The 21533-nt window shown below is 36.9% G+C and overlaps 1 protein-coding gene across 1 annotated transcript in view; it reads left to right on the top strand.

Moving 5' to 3' along the window:
* The window catches only part of KAT6B (K(lysine) acetyltransferase 6B), a 99836-nt gene that overhangs the window by 71580 nt on the left and 6723 nt on the right, over window positions 1-21533 (top strand). Inside the window, exons 12-14 of the mRNA XM_010000748.1 lie at window positions 17307-17538; window positions 19610-19769; window positions 20374-20640. Of these exons, the coding sequence (XP_009999050.1) occupies window positions 17307-17538; window positions 19610-19769; window positions 20374-20640 (659 nt within the window). The remainder of the gene's footprint in view (window positions 1-17306; window positions 17539-19609; window positions 19770-20373; window positions 20641-21533) is intronic.

Below are 21533 nucleotides of genomic sequence, written 5' to 3'. Positions count from 1 at the left end.
GGAAAGACAGTTCAATCCCAGCAGTGGAAGAAACAAACAGAATTTAGATTACTTGAGGAGTTGTATTCTGGGATAGGAAAAGTTGCTCTGTGAAACATTGTTTCTCATTTCCCCACATACAGTATCTGTTTCTTGGTAAAGTGTTTTTTGTCTTGTTTCATTCAAATAGATGAGTAAATCTTCAAGTCCTTATCTGCAGAAGCAGCTGAGAAGTGACATTAACAGCACTTGTGCATCAGCTAATGTATAATACTAGTCAAGGCAAGTTTCCAAGGGATGACAGGAAGGAAAAAAATTCGTCTACAAATAAAGGGAAAATAAACTGTTCATTAAAAGTTACGTCTTTCCTCCTAAATACATTTAATGAGTAAGCATCAGAGCAATTGATCAGTATTATTACTGATGTTTATAAATTGGTAACTGAGAGAGAGAGAGAGACTTGTTTGCTCAATTAGTGAGATTAGTGGCAACATTCGTTACCCTGTATTGCTTTGCAGTAGGAAGTGGCTCAGCAAACAAGATTTGGTGGGGTGGAGTGTTCCATTTGCCATTTATAGCTTTGAAGAACTTCACTGAGGATCTGGTACTACAGCATGTTTTATCTCAGTTCTAGTCCTGTCTTCTCCTCCGCTACAAATTCCTGTGCTTGTCTGCCTGTTTAGCGCATGGGGGCTTTTGTGCACAAAAGCTAAATCAGTGAAATATTCTGGGCTAAAAGTGGGTGGGGAGCAAGGCTAGGTATTCTCAAAAGTGGCTTTTAAACCTAGATTATCTAATGATCCTGTATGTGCTTTCTTTGAGAAGTAAGGGATGACGACGGAGCAGTGAATCAGCAGAGAACAAGGATTAATATCTTTGTAAAGTGCATTCTTGAATTCTTTCCAGCTTGCACTAGTTTCTGACAATCTGCAGCTCTCTATGCAGATGTGAAAGATCTTAGTTGCTTAGGGATCAGACATGCAGAAATGGTAAGAATGGTGGATGGAGTCCAGGGATTGACTTTAGGCATAAAAGCTGTCCCACAAACATCAACACGTAACATAGACCTGTACTGACAGTGAGTTTATTTCTTTTTGCCCACAGTTTAGAGATAGTTTTAAAAAAGCTGAAAAAACTGCACCTAGGATAGACTTGTGGCGCAATTTAAGGAGATTGTGAAGGGTGAGAGATTTTCTTATGTTTTGTAGTGTGATTTTGTTCTCCCTGCAGGCTTGACAAATAGGTGGTCTAGTCTGTAAAATCAGGGGTTTATTGTGAAAGGAAAGAGGTTTGGTTTCTGCGAAGCTTGAAAAAAAACCAACAAACATGAATATAGTTTGAAAATAAAACTGCTTATTTCTGAATATGCTCAATATAAACAGCATTTTCCTTCTAGAATTGACTAGTGATTTCAAACTTCCTCATGGCTGCAGTACTTCAAAATCACTGTCTTCTGATCCAGACAAAATGTTAATATTTATTAAAAATAAATTTGTTTTAGACAATTTTGGATCTAGTTTTCTCTCATCTTATTACTACCTGTATCTTGGGTTTTTGCAGTGTCTTCAAAGGAATCAGGGTTGAGCTTTGCATGGCTAGTTGCAGTTTGGACATTATCCACATTGACTCTGTGGTGCTGGTATATTAAGAAGGGTTGGAAGTGTTGCTGTGCCAACTGATTTCATAACTGTCATCTCTGGTTCTTATTACAGTGTTTCTAGGTTTTCTACTTTAACAGCAAATTTAGTTACTCCTCTGTGGAAACCTGAAAAGCCATGACTTTTTCTGAAGCACCAAGTTTGTGCAGTCACCCCAAAAAAATGAAGTTGAACAAAACTTGAAACTAATAACATGTTGCCCTGTCATTTAGGGCAACATAGGGCTGCTGGATGATAATAGCATTTGAGAAAAATGTCGTCTCTGTTTTTAAGATCAGTTACTTTTTAAAAATACTATAAATGTATTGGAATTAAGTGGTGGAATAGAATGAAAATGCTGCCTGATGTTTTTAGAGCAGCTTTGAGAAAATACTGGATCAGTAAAGGAAGAGCCTTAGAAAAGGTGAAAAATTTTCTTTAGTCAAGGGCTTTATTTTTTTTGTATCCCTTTGGAATAAGGGAAATGAGCCAAGTCATTGCAGTATGGAAATTGTGTTGGTTCATCTTCTAAGATAACTTGAACACAAAACAATGGTAGATGATTAACAGAATCAATAAAAGGGCAAAAGATAGCAGAAATATTGAAAATACATCGTTTTGGGGTTTTTTTTCTTCATTATGATTAATTCATGCAATTACTTTGCTGTCTAGCCTAAACTTGGGTTGTTTTGAGTAGGTGTGTAGACTTGCCTTATAGTAGTAGGTTGGGGGGGGGGGAGGTGTAACTAGTTTAAATTCTGTATTCAGCTGGAAATGGAAACAAGACAACTTGAACTGAGATAATGAATTAACTTTTGAAAAACAAAGCCAACTGGGGGGAATAAAAGGTGGATGTTGTAATGGAGTAGATCTGTTAGGAGAGTTCAGAGGAAGTATGTTCACATGTATGGCATGGAAGCTCTGGTCTGCTTATGCATCTGCTGGGAACCACTTCTGATATCTGCCTAGACCCAAGCTGCAGTGGGCTTTAAGTGGTTGGATCTACTTCTTTCATATGTGTTTATATAGAATTGATAGTCCCTTCCCCTTCATCTGGTCATGGAAAAGAATGCATTGGCCATAAATAACATTTTGAAAAAAACTACTTCAAGAAAATCAGACAAAGTGTTTTTTAAAGTATAATTACTTTAATAAAATATGAAGTAGAAAAAATATTTTTTTAAAAGGGTGCCTGTGCAATAAAGGACACTTCCTGTAAACACGCTTGCAATGTTCTTTTACAAAATCTAGTCTGAAGATGTTTAACAGTTTGCTGTAACAAATACTGAAATATGGCAGAAAGGCAATCTAGGAATAAATTTTTTTTTTTAAAAAAAAAGCTTGTTTACACTTAGTTTGCTATGCTATGTAAATAGACTAGAGATGAGGGTGAAATGAGACCAATATTTTTCTGATAAAATTTATTTTAATCAAGAGCATTTCAGCATTCCCTTTCTCACATTACAATCCCTGAAGGGCTGTTTTTTTTACTGCTGAAGGTGTGCCTAACAGTGGGGGTTGAGAATGAGAGGCTGAGGGTGGAGAGGAACAGGGTTTATTTTTTTAATAGGCTTTATTGGAAAAATTGGAAAAATGCTTATGAAGTCAAATGCCACAGATTTAAGGATCTGTACAGAACAGACCTGTGGCTTTATTACCTGTGGTGGCCCATATTGAATCACTCTGGGTTGTTTTTATTTGCTACTGACTGACTTGTGTACCCCAATACAGAACACTGTATCAATCTTTGAGTCATTTTTGTTGGTGTATTTACAGATGTATTGTGTCCAAATGAAAGATTGAATTACCTGCCTTTTTTCTTCTTTGAGGGTTGAAAGTGTCAGTCTGTGGGAGCTGTGAATTTGTGAGGGAGCTTGAATTTTGCTGCTTATTTTATGTTCTTTTCTTGATGATTGATTATGTTGCTGACCTGAAGGCATGAGTTTGGCCTCTCCTAAGTAACTAATAAGGAACCTTCTGTCAAGCTGAGATTTAGATGAGGGAGGAATAAAGATGGATTTTGAATCAAGCTTTGTTGACTTAAGATTATTTCAAGACAATCAGCCTCTTGGGATTTCTTGGCATTTGTTTTATATAGCTTCAAGACACTGTGCATTTATCAGAACTGCAAAAAAAATCAGGCATGTCACTTCAGATATAGAAGCTAAGGCTGTTCTAACTGAAGAGCATCTTTATTTCAGATAACACTGGAAACTGCTAAAAGTCAAGGCCAAACATGGTAACCATGAAAACAAATGTTTGTTGGACAAAGCTGCCTTTATAGGGCATTAGTGACCAGGAGAAGCCATCTGCTGAAGACTGGTGGCTGAAAACAGATTTAATTAAGTAGTGCATCTTTAATGATCAGGAATTTCTATTTTTGACCGCAGAGTGTAGTTCTGTTGCAGCAAATCAGTGGAAAAAGTGGGTATTTTGTAGCCTGTCACCCTGTTGTTGATGTAATGAGACATGTCACCTCAATGAGAGAACCTTTTTGACTTTCTTAAGATGTCTTTCTTTTCCAGTACCATGACTTATTGGATAGTTCTGTCCTTTTGTAATTATTTTTTTTTCTTGTTTATTGCTGTAACAGTAGATAGTTAGCAGATGGCCATGTCTTGGGCTTAGCTTTTTGTATTGTGTTGCAATAGATGGATTCCTGTGTTCTGTGCTTGGTACATAATGTGCACTTTTTTTTTAATCTCACAGTTTCTTTATCTTCTGGCTACCTAGGTATGGCCATGAGATTCCCTAATAATCTCCTTCATCTGTTGGTTCTTTCTTCTAAATCTTACTTGGTTAATATCTTGTTCTACAGCATGCTTTAGTAGAGCCAACGAACGGCGATGACATTTGGTTTCTCCTGTAAGCCAAAAACGCAGTTTGTCTTCTATAGCGTCTCATGAAGTCTGCGTGTCATGACCAGTTACCTGAGCAATGATTTCCTAGATGTTTTTGGTCTTCTCACTTCTGACTCCCCATTTTGCTTTTGTTCATCTTCTTTAGAACTACTAGGTTATCTTTTGCAGGTATGAAGAAAACAATGATAGGAATAGCCCTTGGGCTCTGGAACGTGGTCACCTTCTCTGAAACTGTTAAAACCATACCTGTTACAGTTTTCGTCCAGGGCATCTGTCACTCCTAAGTGTGATAACAATTTTCCTAAGCCATGAATCTAGGAGAATGATGTTAACTGCCAGGTTAACACTCCAGCTGAGTGTTGGAAATTAATGGTATGGATGCCATCTGATTGTGCTGCTTCACCTCCATGCCTTATAAAGGTTCTGGACATATTCAGTTTACTTGATATATTAAGAATAGCTGCTTAGGTTCCATCTGCCTGTCTTGTCCATCAAGCCTTGTAGGAGTACGTAGACCCTTAAATAAGGCTAACAGGTGGTGTTTTCTAATGAGCATTTTTTATAGTTTTTTATCAATAGTATTCATGTACTGTCAACATAAAACACTGGAAGGTAATGGCAGTTCCTAAAAGAAAATTCATTCAAGTTAGTTGTGTAGACAACTTACTGTTCAGTGTCTCTTACTTAATAATTTTTAAATGTAAATTTAAATTATTTTAAACATTGCTTATAAAACTGAGAAGAAGCTAGCCTTGTTAATGAACTTCTAAACTACTTAGTCTACTGAAAAATTTATTCATCTGGTTTGTAGTCATGCCTTCTGTGCATCAAAGTCTTGCTTTTAAGAGTCCTTCAATTCCTTTTCTCTTGGTAGTTCTTTCACTCCACTTATGTAGTCTATTTCGTGTACACAGAACCTCCACTCAAGGGGTTTGCTGGCAACTGGCACAGGTAAAATAAATGTTAGCCAATTAATCCACTCAAAGGGTGCCTTTTGTTGGTCTGACTGTAATGCAGTCATCTTTACCTTTCCTTCCCTCATGAACAGGATTTGTTTAGCCTTAACCTCTTCTGTGAAGCTTTCTATAAAGGTGCTAAAGGTTTAGGGCCCCCTGTGTTGAGTTTACTTGAGGATGTAGAGAGACATAAGAGCTGGCATTATTTCTTGTAACAATAATGAAAGAATCTTTGGCTTGCTCTGTTCATCACAAAGAAAGCTTTTCTTTAACCATACAAAGAAGAAAAGAGAGTGTAGCAGGTTGTTCACTGATGTAAGCATCTCAAGTTACAGCTAGTACTTTTAATTTATTTATTTTTTAACCATGTTTCTGTGGATCTTGGCATTGGGTTCCTTTGAAGCTGCCTCAAAAGTGCTTTCACAGAGGGTGCTAACACCTGTTTAAGGTCACCTATCTTTGACCTTCCTTCTATTGACATAGGTAAGAACAGTTCAGTGGCACACGGAATAGTTTGGAAAAAACTAACATGAATTACAGTTATAGGAATCTTAAATCTTAATGAGCTTACATTTTCTCCCTATCCATTTCTGCCTTGCACTTACAGCCATACCTCTGGACTTGGAATGTTTACCTGACATAATTGCATTGAGCTCTCCTGTCTGAATACTCAGCTGTTCTGATTTTTCCAACTACCCTTTTAAACCTGTCTTTGCAATTTGTTCATATAATTTCAAAACAAAGTATGTGATGTTTTATAAGACAGAAGGCAGTGTCTTAGGATAACCTGAAATTCTGGTTTGAGGGAAATCTTCACTTTAGTTACTGATATATTATAAAAACAGTTATTAGGAATTGCTCATGTTTGAGATGTTTGGTTTGATACAGAGCATTGCATGAGAACTTATGAGTTCTCCCTTTCCATGTTAAGGGATTTATTTTTCGTTGGTTATATTTAAAAAAAAAACGTTTAGTGGAAAAGCACTTCATTCCATCTGTCTTGATGCTGGTAATTATTTTGTGAGAGCTGGCCTTCAAAGAATCTGAGAACTCCTCGGAACATGCAAGGGCAAATAGTTCACTGGTTGCTTATTTTGTTCTGGTTAGATTCTCATGAATATATGAATAAGAGTATGAATATAAATAAGAGTTTAACAGTGCTGATTACACAAGGGCTGTTGTGAACTCAAACTATTGCCTATGATTTTCAGAAAGGCTCCATTTTATTAACAGGGGCCTCTTGAGAAGTTGCTCTCAAGCTGTTTCCAACCTCTGGCAGTAGTTGGATTTTGTTATGACTCTCTTGTCTGTTCAGGGTTTTCAGCAGTGCAGTGGCATCTTTCAAGTGGGTATCTGGGAGGCTTTCACAAGTAACTTAATTATTTCTTCTGTATGAGAATTACTTCAGTGGTGCTGATAACTTTGCTGTGTGTGGAAGCATATGTAAATGCATGTGTGTGATCGTGATGTGCATGTGTAACTATGAACCTGAAACTGATACTTGTTATATAGTGCATGAGGAAAAACTGTTAGTCTGATAAATCAACCTGAAGTCCAGAATTCTAACATAGCACTAATTTCTCATTTGCTGATGTAGTTTGTATGTCTCTAAATGGACTTCTGCTGTGAAGGCTACATTTAGTCTAAAACTGAGGAAAGATCAGTAGACTAAAAATCTGTTCTTATGATCCAAGCAACCTGTTCCTCTTTGACTTTCCATTTTCGTGACATCAGTACGCTGTTCCTATCCCTCCAGCAGCTCTGGTCAATGGTCATGTTTTTGATCTTGCTTCACTGGCAGATACGTCAGATCAGTGGACTTAATTGTTGACTGCTTAAGTGCATAACATAATGAGGTGGATAAATTATAAGGTCCAAATGCTTAATTGCATTTATTGTTGCTCGAATTTGCATCTGTACAGCTGGAGCAGAGGTACACTGTGCATTTGAGGTCCAAATGTTCCTGTTTATCATGTAATTGCTCCAGACTGAGGAATTAGTTGAAATGCCTGTGACTTTGTCATATGTCAGCTGTGAGGTCAGAGTGCATATTCATGCTAGATATAATACTTTCTAATAGGAAAATACTGTTTAAAATAAGCAGAAACACGTTTACAATATTGGGTTTTTTTCAGTTTTTCAAAACTGTAGAAAAACAAATGCAGTGACCTTTGCTGTAAACTCAGTACACTGTAAAATATGAGAGAATATTTGCATTACTTTCTTGTACTGAGCAACGTTCAGACTAAACTGTAGGAAGTGGGGCAACATACTACATTTTAGAGCTTTGTGATACCAGTTATGGAGAAGTACGTCTGTGTACAACTAAGCTGATTCCTAATTCAGCATGAGCATTTTGGAGCATAGCATAAAAGTAGGGAGTGTGTTGATGAATTCTTAGTTCAGAAGGTGATTGAACTATATTTGGGAGCCCAAAGACAGAAGGTGAAGTTACTTGTCAAGTAGGAGGCCGTGAAGTAGACACTTGTCCAGCTTCTTATTTAACAGACACATGGATGGCACCAATGACCTGGTGCAAGACAGAATCACAGAATCATCATGGTTGCAAAAGACTTCTAAGATCACAGAATCTAACCTTTTGCCCAGGGAAAATTACAAAAAAATAAAAAGAAAAAAACCCAACAAGTACAATCCTCACAAAATCACAACCACACTCCACAAAACCAACACCACCACACACCCGCAAAAAAACCCTGCCTTGCCCACTAGACCATGCCCTGAAGTGTCACATTTACATGTTTCTTGAATACCTCCAGGGATGGTGACTCTACCACCTCTCTCAGCAGCCTTTTCCAGTGCCTACTACTCTTTTGGTAAATAAATTCTTACTTATATCCTAGTCTAAACTTCTAGTGGCACAACTTCAAGCATAAGACATGCAAACCTGACAGTTTAATGGAACAGCTGGCCCAGAATGGGGTCTCCTGAGAGTCCAGAGAGCTGTTTGGAGTTGACATAACCAAGATGGTTATGTCACAGACACCAGTTGGAATTACCACACTGGCCCTCTTACACTGTGTTTGAGATCCTGTTATTCCGATTTCTCAAGTCATGAGGACAAAAGGAAGACTTAAAAGACTGTGCTTTGTCATAGGGCTGTTAACCTCACTGGGGTTAGAGATCCAATCGGGTAGCTCAGAAGACATGACTGCTACAATAATGGTCTCTTTGGGAAGGGCAGACAAAGACAAGGAGAGATGGTTGTGCTCTACACAAGAAATGACTTGAAAGCACAGAGCTCTGCTATGGGATAGATGATATACCTGTCAAGTCCGTATGCCTCAAAGTCAGCAGACAGGGCAGCAATAATTCATACTGTGCTGGGCATTTGTTACAGACAGCCTGATCAAAAAAGGAAGATGATAAACCTTCCAAGCAACTGGTTGACATCTGCAGGTGGAAGGCTCTTATTCTCAAGGACTATTTTGAAGTTCTCTGCTGGAAGGACAGCATAGGATGATACAAGCAATTCAACAGATTTCCGCAGGATGTTTGTGACAACATTTTGACAAAGATTTCGGAAGGACCATCCAGGGCAAATCCTTTGCTGAGTCTGCTACTTGCAAATAAAGAGGAATTGATCAGGGAAGTAATAGTCAGTGTCAGCCCAGACTATAGGGGTTCAGATCCCGAGGGAAGTGAGGAGGGAAACTAGCAGACTAAGGTCCAGGATTTTACATTGTTTAGAGAACTGGTAAGTGGTCTTCTGTAAGAGGCTAGTATGAAGGAGCAAAGAAGCACAGGACATGTTGATTTCCAGAGATGCTCTCCTCGAACTACAAGAATTACTTGTTCTAATGTTCATGAGACCACCAGTCGTGATGGTAAGTCTGCTAGGCTGCAAGGAAATGCTCCTGACTCGAGTGAAAAATGAAGTCTACCAAAAGTACTGGTACTGCTTACATGTGCAGGAATGGAGTTCAGCTAAAGCTTGGTTGGAGTTGAAACTGAGGAATGGAGAGAGCAACAGGAGAGCTCTTACAAGTATGTGGACAGCTAAAGGAAAAGTAAGCAGAACATGGCCCTGCTGCTGAATGGGGTAGGCATTGTCTGACAACATGGGAGTGTGGTGGAGATCTTGGAAGGTATCTGAGGTAATCAGTACTTTCATTGCTTTGGCTTTCACTCACAGGGACTGTTCTCAGTCTGGCAGAATTTAAGGGGCAGAGAGAGACACCATCCATGGTAGAGGAAGATAGAGTTACAGAGTACTAAAGTAAAATGGACATACGCAAATTCATAGGACCAGGTGACATTTGCCGAAGGGAACTGACTGACATGATTGCAACATCTCTCTCTATCATTTTTCTGAAGTCGTGGCAACTGGGGAACATCCTCAGTAACTGAAAGGTGTCAAATGTTACATGCATCTTCAAAAAAGACAAAGGAGTGGACAGCTACAGCAGTAAGTAAAATACATTTTTTCGAATCATCATGATATCACATAAATGATAGCATTTATCTTTGCTTATGTCACATAACATACTAAAGTGCTTCTGAATCTGTGTAAATACTATCTACAGGTATTTCTACATATGCTGTCTTCTGAAACTTCTGCTCTTAGCATTGGATTAGCTCATGGTAGGACAACTTACTTTGGAAGTGAACTTCAGGAAGTTTGAAAGTAAAGTACTATCAGGAAGCTGTCATTTAAGGACTGTTGCACAAGTGCATTTTGAACTGGATTTGATGATGTGGTATTTAACACGAGCAGTTTTTTTCAAGCCTGCTTGTAGGATCAGTGATATATTGCTATTGGTAGTATAGCTGAAAAAGGTTCAAAAAGATAAAATGGAGTTTAGTTGTGCATTGGCAGCAATTTTGTGTAGCTGTTCAAATTAATTTGATTGCAGTGGTCTTAGTGCACTGCTGGAGAGCAAGCATCTCTTAGAATGGCAGCAGTGCTTCTGTCCTTGTCTGTCTTGTCCTTGATTCACAGGTAGTTAAGCCATTTATAACTCAGGTGCTGAAGACCAATACATACAGATGACGTGTCTCATAGGCAGACTGAAGCTGGTGACAGTTTACCTTATTGTGATATGCTGTGTGCTGTAGCAGCTCAGTAGCAGTTTCATGGCTCTGTGAGAGTTGACAACCTGACAGTTGTCCTGAGCTGTGTCATTTCTGTTTATGAGTTGAAACCTGTTTTTAAAATCAGCTTTCTGTGCAGTCAAGGCTTGAGCATATTTGGAGCCATTTAAGTTTGCTTTTGTGTTCTACTGTGCATTGAATTACAGTGGCAAAAGAGACATAATTTTGGAAGCCAAGGTTAATAGAACTTTAGTTCTTCAAATGGTTTATTTTGCACCCTGATTTTCAGTTATTAGCTATTAAAGGAATACCATCTGACTTCCTGGGTTAAAAAAAAAAATAAATGCTTGGAATATTATCCAGATGTGATAATATAGTGTTGTCTACTTTGTGGTATTTTAATACGTAAACAATAAATTAATGTTTTTGCACTGATGCTTCTCTTAAATTTTGTTCCTTTGTACTTCAAAAGGTGAAGAGTTATTCTTCATGTCAGTGTATTAACAATTCACAATAGCAATTTCCCTCTTTTAAGAAAGGTACCCTGATGATGATCAAGCAATTTTACTAGGAAACATGGAAGGTAAAAGCCTAAAAAGCATGAAAAGAAGCTGTTTTGGTGAAAACCTACTGAAGAGAATAAAGATTTTCAAATACACTGCTGTTCAAACTCCAGTAGGTTATAGTGGCAGGATTACTACTGGAAGACTCCTAGAAGTTAGTCTAACTCAGGGACCTCTGCTACGTTGCATTTTCTGTAGTGTTCTTGTGCTCTGTAAGAGTTGCTCCTGTTCGAGAGCTTTGTGTGCTATGTTTATTAATCTGTGGATGTGGAGGTAGAATTAGGATATCAATTTTTATCTGTAATGAGTGTTTGCAGTGAAGCAAAGCTCTCTTTCTTTCCTTGCATCATACTACCACCAGTGTGGTTCTGGTTTTGAGAGATACTACCTTTGACTGCAGCTTTTCTGGCCAGTCTAATTTGCAGATTATTTTTAAAAAGTGAAGATCTAAGTTTGAATTACAACATTTGAGTGAAGAGTTATGTTCTCTGGAACAGCTAGGATGATCCAAGGTGAAGACTCTGTAATACTCTAGTAGTGTACCTCCTAATTTTAATGTTTGTCTTATTCTGAGAGACAAATATTACTGATTTCCTAGAAAGTGGTATTGAACATGACTTCTTTAATGAAATCAGAGCTGTGTTTTTTCTGCAGTGCATTATGCAGTTGATTTCCTGGATCATGGACTCTCAGATAAATTTATATTTTTCAGTGTAAACTGTTATTTCCATCTTCTTGTAGCAAACAAAAACACCTACCCTAGCTGATATGTAGGACTCATGAGTCCCTACTCGTGAGTTCCATGAGTTCTCATGAGTACCTGACTCATGGTTTCCACTTTGAAGACTGTTTAATTTTTAGCCTGAATAAGTGAAAAACAGACATAGATTTTTTGCTAGTTGTATAGGAGAAAGAAACTGCAATTTGTAAGTACTTGTCTAGGTACAGAATGAGATTCAATGCTCTTACTTGCCATTCAGGCACATTGTTGCTGATTCTGTGGGTTTCTGCTGAAGATGATGCAATGCATTGCAATATGATGCAATGTAGTGCAAGATATTTTCAGAACAATAGTCAAACATAGGATATAATGTCCTCACAAGAGTGACACGCCTCTTTTTCTGACTGTTTTCAACCTGCCTACCTGTAAGCAGTGAAGTTCAGGGGAAGGAGGAATTGTGTTAGATCAGCAGTGTGCATTGCATGTGGCTCAGTGTCTATTGTGAGTAGTGAGACTGATCAGTCAGACCCTCTGTTGAGGGAGCGTGTGGAGAGTAGAACACAGGAAATTATACTAGAGAATCAGCCAGTGGCATTTATTTTCAATAAAATGGGTAAAATTGTATTGCCCACTGGAAATTGCAAGAGGTGGTATGTTACTTTCATAAAAAGAGGACAACTATACTTACTTAAAAAGTGAAATCTAGCCCTCTATTTTGCCTTCTTAGAACGTGCTCTGCCACAGGTCTTTATTTTCCCAAGTGTGGATGCTAACCAACTGACTCTTGCTTACTCAAGCTAAAAAAGTAATCTTTGTATTTAGAATAAAAATACAGCATTTCTAGGATTCTTCCAGTATATAAATGTTTTAATAGAAGAAGTAAATATAATTACATCAAAAATACGTGTTCAAAACTTTCATATTAGGTAAGTTCTCTTGCTTCTTAGGTTAATAGGAAACCAGAAGTGTTCATTCCATCCTGTGCAATATGTATGCCACAGTTTAACTACTTCTGTGTGTAACTGAGTCACAGTGTAGTCATACTCTCTTGTATATGCACAAACAAGTATAAATGTACATCCACGTCACAGATGGGCTGGAGGGAAAGGAGAACAAGACTGGGGTGTTTTGTATTGGTTTTTTTTTTTATATCAAGTTAAATTTTAGCTTATTGAAAACCTAATGACTTTATATTGATTGTGGTCAGTCCTAAACATACCCAAAGAAACAGAACTTTTTTAGCTAAATCTCTTTTCTTTGACTGTTCATCAGAAATTAAATTATTGTTTTCATTACTGTAGCATATAACGCATGTACAGAGAGCACACAGATTTTACAAGAGTCCTTAAATAATATCTTCAAGCTTCATTTAACTTCTGTCAATTTTTGTTTGTTCGCTTGGTCTTTTCTCAGTGTATCAGTTCAATTATTTAGTCTTTGTTTGCTGCTTCTTCCTGTGCCATTGGCTTCTTATGTAATCTACATCTCTGTCTTACAAAATTGAGGGCTAGCCTCCATTAATGTGTAAAAGGCAAAGAAACAAGTGTGTATTTTTGCGATAAATGATAAAATGAAGTTCAGCTGTCTCAAACTAAATTGTATCCATCTTATTTAAAACTGCGGAGTGATGTCTGATTAGAAGTAGAAAGCAAAGGTAGTAAAGCTTGGAAGTGTATGTGATGGGGAAGGAAGGATGTGTCTTGGGGATTTGGAGATAAAAGAGACTTAGTGAAGCAATTAACTGCTTATGGTAGCTGTAAACTGAAGTATGAATAAAACTGGTTTTGTGCCATGGGACTGTAAGGGGAATGATATACCGATTTCTGGAAGATTTTCAGAAGACAGCTAGGCACATACAAGTCAGTTCTCTCACGTCAGTAGCAGGCATATGAGTGGACATGACAATGAATACTTAGACTAACTAGGGAACACATAGGTAAATGCAATAAGTGACTTTCTGCTGCTTGCAAAAACCAGCTTTTAAATACTTCACAAACTTTGCCAAGTTCTTAGAACATACCAAAAAGTGTGGGGACGATGCACATCTGGGCAGATTCTGTCTGTTTGGACAGAGCCAGACTAATTCTGTTTGCATGTGAGTTTCCCAAGATGGCAGCCTGTTGTAGTCAGTCTCTTGGATTTTTCTGTTGGATACTGTCAGCACAGGGTACTACCAAGCTGGACCTCTGATTCTTGCTGTTTAATTTGTTGTAAGGGAACTGAGCACAAAATCAGAAGATAACTCGCTGAAAGGTTCTAGAGACTGAAATAGATGTATTAAAGTTACTGTTTTCATCTAAGTGGGTTGTGGACTCTGCTGTAGCTATTTCAGGAGACTTACATACTAGGAATACTGTAGATTGCAATGACAACATACTGCTCAAGTTATTTTTTTAAATGTATGTTTTAATGCCTGCTTATCTCCTCAACTTGTGTTGAAGGCCTAAAATACATATATCTTATACTAACTTTCCTGTTCTTGTGTTGAATTTCTTCTAATTGTTTTAAATTTTGAATTAGGTAAAACCTTAGGGGCTCTGGGGAGATTTGCATGACAAAAATCTAAGACTGTAAATCACACGTGGCTTGTTGCTTCACTATGAAGGCTGGTGATAACGCAAGAAATAAAAATCATTGGTGGTATTTTGGCTGTTGAATTTTGTGATGCTATCACTAATATGCCCAGAATATAGACAAACCTTTTTACTTCTTAAGTGTGTTTTTTGTGTAGCATACAATCTGACTTGTTTACTCCTGGGGGTGGGTAGGGAGGAGATGTATTTTGTCCTCTGAATGTTGCTGCTGTTCATAGTATCATATCAGGGGTTATAGTTAAGGAATTGCTTTCAGGTTTCTACTTTGAGGCTATCCATTATTAAGATTAGGTAGACACAATGACACTGGGGGTATCTGTTTAACGGGGGCATATTGTACTCATTTCAGATGCTTCAGGATAGATACACGAGCTACCAAGATCAGTGTTTTTTATTTACCTGCAACTTAGATCAATTATTTGGCGTCTCTTTGGTAAGTTTAATTTAATAGATGTCATTCAAATCACAGAATCTGTTAAGAGAAACTTCCCAATCATTGCTCACTACATGTAACTGAGACTGTTACGTCTGATATATATTTGATCCTATAGAATGTGAGTATGTTGGATAACAGGTTATACTGTAGAATGCAAGTAGAAAAATACCAACGGATGTTATTGCCATGCAGGTGAAGTTACATTGCTTTGGTGTAAAATAAAAATACATGAAAATTAAGAACTAGCTCAAAGTTCCCAGTAGCTGGAAGGATCTGATGAGCAAGGATTTACTAGTAAAACTTTAAAGCTGCTTGTGGTTGAGCAACTAATGATTCCAGACTCTTGATAGTGGTTATTTTTAAGCCTCATAAAATTACAAACAAAGCATAGTTATAGTGCTGTTATGTATGAGTAAAATGGAAGCAGAGTAAGAAAGTTCTTGTCAAAATAATTTTGAGGTTTAGTGAAATACAAGAATGAAACCCAGTTCATACAAACAGCCTACAATCAGTTTCTATGTCCAAGTTGGTAAATTAAACTGTAAAGTTACTTGAAGCAGCTGTAAGTTCTCCTTGTGGACTTGTAAAAAAAAAAAAAAAAATCTAGGTTATTCTCCCTGTCTTTTTCCTGTGTTGAGACTTCTGTCACCACTTGTACTGCTGCGGTTTTGCATGTTTTTCTATATGCAATGATGTCTTGGTATGAAACTTGTCTGTATATGCTGTAAACAAGCTGATCCAGAATTCTTTCTTGGTACAAGTGAAGCTTTGTCTAAAGTTAAGCAGAGCAGGCTATATGTTGTAGGTCTCCTTTTGTGCAATTGGAAGTAAAACAGCTGTTCTTTACCTTCAAACTATTCAGGATGCAGTTTGGTTTAAAATGTGAAGTTTGGCTTTTCCTGTCAACAACAGTTACAGGTAGTACTTATAAAAAAAACCCTAATATGCTGCAACTTCAAATGTTAAAACATCTTCCTTTTCTTCAGTTTTCAGGTAGTGTTTCTTCTGTAAAATGGTATTAATTTACTTGCTCAGTTTTCAGTGGTACCATGCAGATGTAGGCAGGCTTTATGTAGATGTGCCTACATATTATGTAGAAAAAGGCAGATGTGGGATAGTATTTCTCTTGACGTTCTAACATTTTATGATAAATCATGCTAATAGATCTGAAGGATATGCTGCTTATTTCAGTATCTGTGTTGTTATTGATCACTTGAAATGTAGTAGAATTTCTGCTTTTCTGTGTAAACGTTTTTGTTCAAACTGGAGGTTCAGCATATGATGATCAGTGCATATTTATTTTTCAAATGCTGTTGTGGACCTTTTCTATTGTCCTGAAAAAGGGAAAACCTTTGTTTAAGGCCCAGTAAATAAACGTGTGTATGCATTTCATGGGTTTATTTGTGTGGGGGTGTGTGTGTATATGTATATAAAAAGAAAATACATAGTAGACCATACAGCAAGATAAGGAAACAGCAATTGCTTAACTCAAAGCTGAATGTTAATAATGTTTTTACTTAATAACTAACTTGATGAGCTGAAACTTTGAGGAAGTCAGGAGGATTTGTTTCGCAAATGTGATGTGGCTGTACTAGATATGTTTTAAAGCAATCTTTGAAAAGCAAAAGGGGGGATTCCAACTTTTTTTTTTTTTCAATTATTTAAGAACACTGGAAGGCAAAAGAATCATATATGTTGTGGACTCCAAATGACTGAGTAATGTAATTCTGTAAGCATGATGTCCATTCTGGTGGAATAAGCATTTTGTAAGCCTGGTGTTGAAGGCCAACATTTTGGTAGTGTTTGTAAAAGCACAGTACAGAATATGTGTCATGGAGGGAAGAATTAGAATATAAAATTAAGTTGGTGTGTTGTATACTAGCTGATTGGTTACTGTCTTGAAGACTGCAAACTTGGATTACATGAATGTTCTGACGTGTGAATTAAGGTAGAATATTTTAAAATTATTTCTCCTAAGGAATTCTAGTAATTCAACTTGTGAGTTAGATGTTGCCTCTGAAATATAACAACTGTTTAATCGAAAACTTATGTCACCTGGGGGTTCTTGCAGAAAACTGACTTTCACTGATGCTATCCATGACACTTCCTCTTGAGATTCTTCTGAAAGTTCTTGGCTTCAGTGACGTAACTCAGGTGTAAAAGTTTCTCAAAAGAGATATTTCTAGTTCTAAATGAGATAATGTATCATGAGACCTGTTCTGAAATGTGTTGCCTTTTTCTTTCCTCCTTATGATTAAAAGAGAGGTGTGGTGTTTTATTCTAATAACATAAGATATGAGTCTCTTACAAGCATTTAATCTTTTTCTGTGTCACTAAAATGGTGAAAACCAATCTTTTTCTTGTTAATAGGATTGATTTAATTGCAAGAGTTAACAATAATGTAGCCAGTTATGCTGATCTATCTGTCAATACCAACTTTCTTAAGGGTAGTTAAAATTCTTTAGTATTGTTATCTCATTATAGTATTCTGTTTTTTTTCCTTCTAGGCTATTTACTTTCCAGAAGAGAGGGTCAAGCAGGATCCCCTGAAAAGCCATTGTCTGATCTGGGTCGTCTCTCATACTTGGCTTACTGGAAAAGTGTCATATTAGAATATCTTGATTGTCACCATGAAAAACAAATCAGCATCAAAGGAATGAGTCGAGCCACTGGAATGTGTCCACATGATATTGCCACAACCCTGCAGCAACATAGCATGATAGATAAAAGAGAAGATAGGTCAGTAATCTTGTCAAAATTTTAAAAAGACCGAGAATAAACATTTACTTTCTCTACTTAGAAAACAGTTGATGTGAAAACTGTCTGTGTAAAATTTTGACTTTAAAATTAATTACAACCATCTTACTGAAGAAGTCAGTACAGCTGAGTCTTGTTAAAGAGGTCTTACCTAAAGAGTTTTTCTCCCTAAACAGAGTGGTTTGATTTTTTTTCTATCCTGTTTCACGTTGATGATTACTGGAAGTTTGTGGCCAGCTTGAAGGATTTTCTTGTTTCATTCAGTGTAATCTTTCTTAAGTACAATTCCCAACTCTTGCTTGCAAGTATCTTGCTTTGGATACCAGTGAGGAGAAGAATTCACGTTTCTGGGTGACAGTCTCTCTCTCCACACCTCTTTTTTCATTCATTACACAGTTCACACAAGGCATGGTATCAGATCAACTCTACATTAAGTCCTCCTGTCTGAGGTACTGGGAATACAAATTACTTTTTAAAGTTTCTATTTAATATTACCATCAATGTTGAAATTGCACTAGGAAGGTGAGTTCCTGTGTTGTGAATATCTTCTTTCTTAATCATCTTGATTGATATTTTAGATTTTAGGTGGCTTATTTTTGAGTTTTGGCTTATTTTTTTCATAAAATTTCTTAAATTATTTTCAGTGGTATTTGTGTTTCTGAAGAGCTTCTTAATTCTTTCTGGCTATTCCAATCATAGAAACTTTGTAATTAAGCAAAACTGCCTTACAGACAGTGGGTTGCCAAAAATAACATGAAGATCAGGAACAGTTCAGCCTCAGTAAGTTTCATGTGCACCAGCACTAGTATTCAAAACTATTAAGTTTTGAACTGGTAAGAATGCTAGCCTTCAAAAGGGAGATGAGCTTACAGGACGGTGTTATGAGAGTATTAAGTGGACTGCTGTCGTTGCAACAAAACCTGAACTTTCTGGGATGCTTATTTATGGACAACCTTATGGGACAAGTGCATATTCATCATTTACATGCAGCTACCTCCCTGTCAAAAGTTATTACAGGCCCTGAATACTGATACCCAATTAGAAAACAGTTTACTTTTCATCTATGGAATTTAAAATATTTTATTAACAAAGTCAGTTAGTCTTTTTTCACAAGTATTAGAGCTTAGGCAGGGACATAAACTGACCTGACTAAAGGTATCTAGAAGCTCAGTGGTTGAGCCAGAAAAGAAATTGCATGTTCACAGCTCCTACCATACGCATAACTTGGAAGTTGGGTATGGTGGCTTATGATTTCCTACACTTTGTTTATTTTTCTTACATATAGTGAAGTATGAATTTGTTACAATTCTGTGAAAAGGGCTCACTTGGATCTCTTGCTGGTTTTTGGTGTTTTTCTTAAAGCGCTGTCTCAATGAAAAGCGATTTTGTCACTTACCTGATTTTTAGAGCATTTAAATCCTTGCTGAAGAAAAATCATTTTTGTTCTTTAAAATGGTATAGTTCTTTGTAACAGGTGCTAGCATATTAGCATACTGTGCTATTATTATTATGTTAGTCTTTACCTACTTTTGATATGCTACTTCATTTAATAGTAATTAGAAAGTTGTTTTCTACTGCATCAGCATAGGACTAAGGTACATTTTTTTCCTACTTACTTACTTGCTTTCTGGTCCAGCTGTACACCATCTTCAGTTGTAATACTGACGACTTTATCACTCTTGGTGTTCCAGTGTTTTCTGTTTATGCTTGTAAGTCATATTAAAATTGAAAATTGTGTTGACAGTGACTGAAGTACCAACAGTAAGCCTTTTGCATTGATTCAAAGTAGTCAACTATAAAACCTTTACTTTCCTCTCTGTTATCCTAGTGATATTTAGTATTGAGCTTTCACTTCATAAGCTATTGTTTCCTCACTTTCTCTTAGTAAACAGTAGTGTAAATATCTGTGTACATCAGCTGATACTTGTAGTTTGTTCTATCCATTTATTTACCCATGGATTTTCACAGGTTATTGTGCAAAAGGATTTGAACTGTAGGAAGGTTTTTTTAGGTGATTGCTTCATGAAATAAATTACTGTTTATTGGCTTGTAGATTTGTAATTATAAGAAGGGAAAAGCTGATTTCAAGTCATATGGAGAAACTGAAAGCAAATCCACGCATTAATGAAGTGGATCCGGAAAGCTTGAGATGGACTCCTTTGTTAGTTCCTAATGCTGCAGTTTCTGAAGAAGAGAGAGAAGCAGAAAAGGAGGTAATAGCTGAAACTTTTTAATTTCCATTCATATGGATTTAATCACTGAATATTTAGTATTAGACTGTCTTAAATAGAGCTGTTTTAACTTTGACCACTGCTTGATGAGAGAGTATACTGATAAAATTGTAATGCACAACTTTTGGAAGCTGTGCAGCAAGACATGGTAGCTTTGGGGGCAGGAATATGAAAACTTGAATCACTTGTCGTGAAGCTGTATTTATCACTCTTGAGGTAGTCAGAGAGCATGTAATCAGATCAAATTTGGTGCAGAGCTCAGGGGCTGCGGTGTCAATCGATTCTTTGTGTTATGAACTTGCTCAAAGTGATCCATGTCAGTGGGCATGTAATGTAGTGCTAAAGGACTTAAATCAATTTGCTGCATCATTAATACTGCTAAATATCCCATGAAATGCAATCTTCTTTGGTTTGTTATCCTAACTGTTGCAAAGGAGCTACTAGATGATTCAGCTGAAGTGTTGTTGTTAGTTTAGCCATCAGTGCTAATCAGGGTTGACTTGTTGTAACTCTTTGGGTGAATGTAAAGGATATGGCTAAGTAAGTGCTGTTTCAGTGACATGTTTTTTTAACCTCAACCCTTCAGGCTGAGCGTCTGATGGAACAAGCTAGCTGCTGGGAGAAGGAAGAGCAAGAAATATTCTCCACAAGAACTAATAGTAGGCAATCACCTGCAAAAGTACAATCTAAAAATAAATATTTGCGGTCTCCAGAAAGTGTGGCAGTGATGGGGGAACGTGGGCAATCGACAGAGCAATCAAAGGAGAGCAGTGAGGAGGATGGTGGGAATGAGAATCAGCAAAGTTCGCCTCCCCGGCTGACAAAGCCACAGTCACTGGCCATAAAAAGAAAGGTGTGTTACCTCAGTGGTTTGGTTTAAAGTAATTAATCTCTTAATTTCTATCAAATCATTATCGTTGGACTAATCTTTTGGATTTTTTTAAAATTAGTATTCATTAGACTGGTTTAATTCTTTCTATATTATTTGGGCAGAAAGCAACCCCTGTCTTGTGTTTTTTCCTCTCTGTCCAGTTTTTTATCATTTGGATTTTTCACAGAACTGTAAAAGATCAGTGACACAGTCAGAATTTCCTGTCATTTTTTAAACTAGTGATTGCCCTCTGCTGTATGGTGTTGGTATTGATTCAGTATTTTAATGGTTCGTTTTTCTTTTTAAGATGGAATCCACCTTGTGAGGTTTGTTTCAAGAGATTTAAATGCGATATTCTGGTTACTGTAGTGTTTACATAATTCTTATTCAAATAGTTGATTTTTCAAAAATGGTTCAAATTAGTAAGCTAAGCAGTGCAAAATTCTAAAGCGCTCAGCATATGTACTTAGGTGTCACTGGTGAGAGAGAATTGGAGTGTCCCTTTGTTTATGTTGGAACAACCATAAAAGTAACTAAATCTGTGAGAATGCAGAATAATAAACTTTTGAACAGTTTTTCTTTTATAGCAGCCAACTGTAGGATTTTTTGAGTGTATTGTTGAGATCCATGTGAAGCTTGAGGCACACTTACTTTGCTTTTGCCTATTTTTCTACATACATACCTATTTCTACAATAGCAGAAATGAGAAATGTTGAAGAGTAGACTTTGATACTTGTGAAGGTTATTGGGTAATTATAAATCTACAGAGGAAAAATGTATAAGTATAATTTGTGTAATATTATTAATATTATTTGATAGAAAAAGGTAAAGTCACTACAGTTCAAGAAGGACAGGGAAGTGCTTGAAAGAGTCCA

Source organism: Chaetura pelagica, unplaced genomic scaffold (assembly GCF_000747805.2).
Source record: "Chaetura pelagica isolate M959 unplaced genomic scaffold, ChaPel_1.0 scaffold166, whole genome shotgun sequence".
NCBI lineage: Eukaryota > Metazoa > Chordata > Aves > Apodiformes > Apodidae > Chaetura > Chaetura pelagica.
Note: the sequence above shows the minus strand (reverse complement) of the source record. Positions and strands in the feature narration are given on the sequence as shown.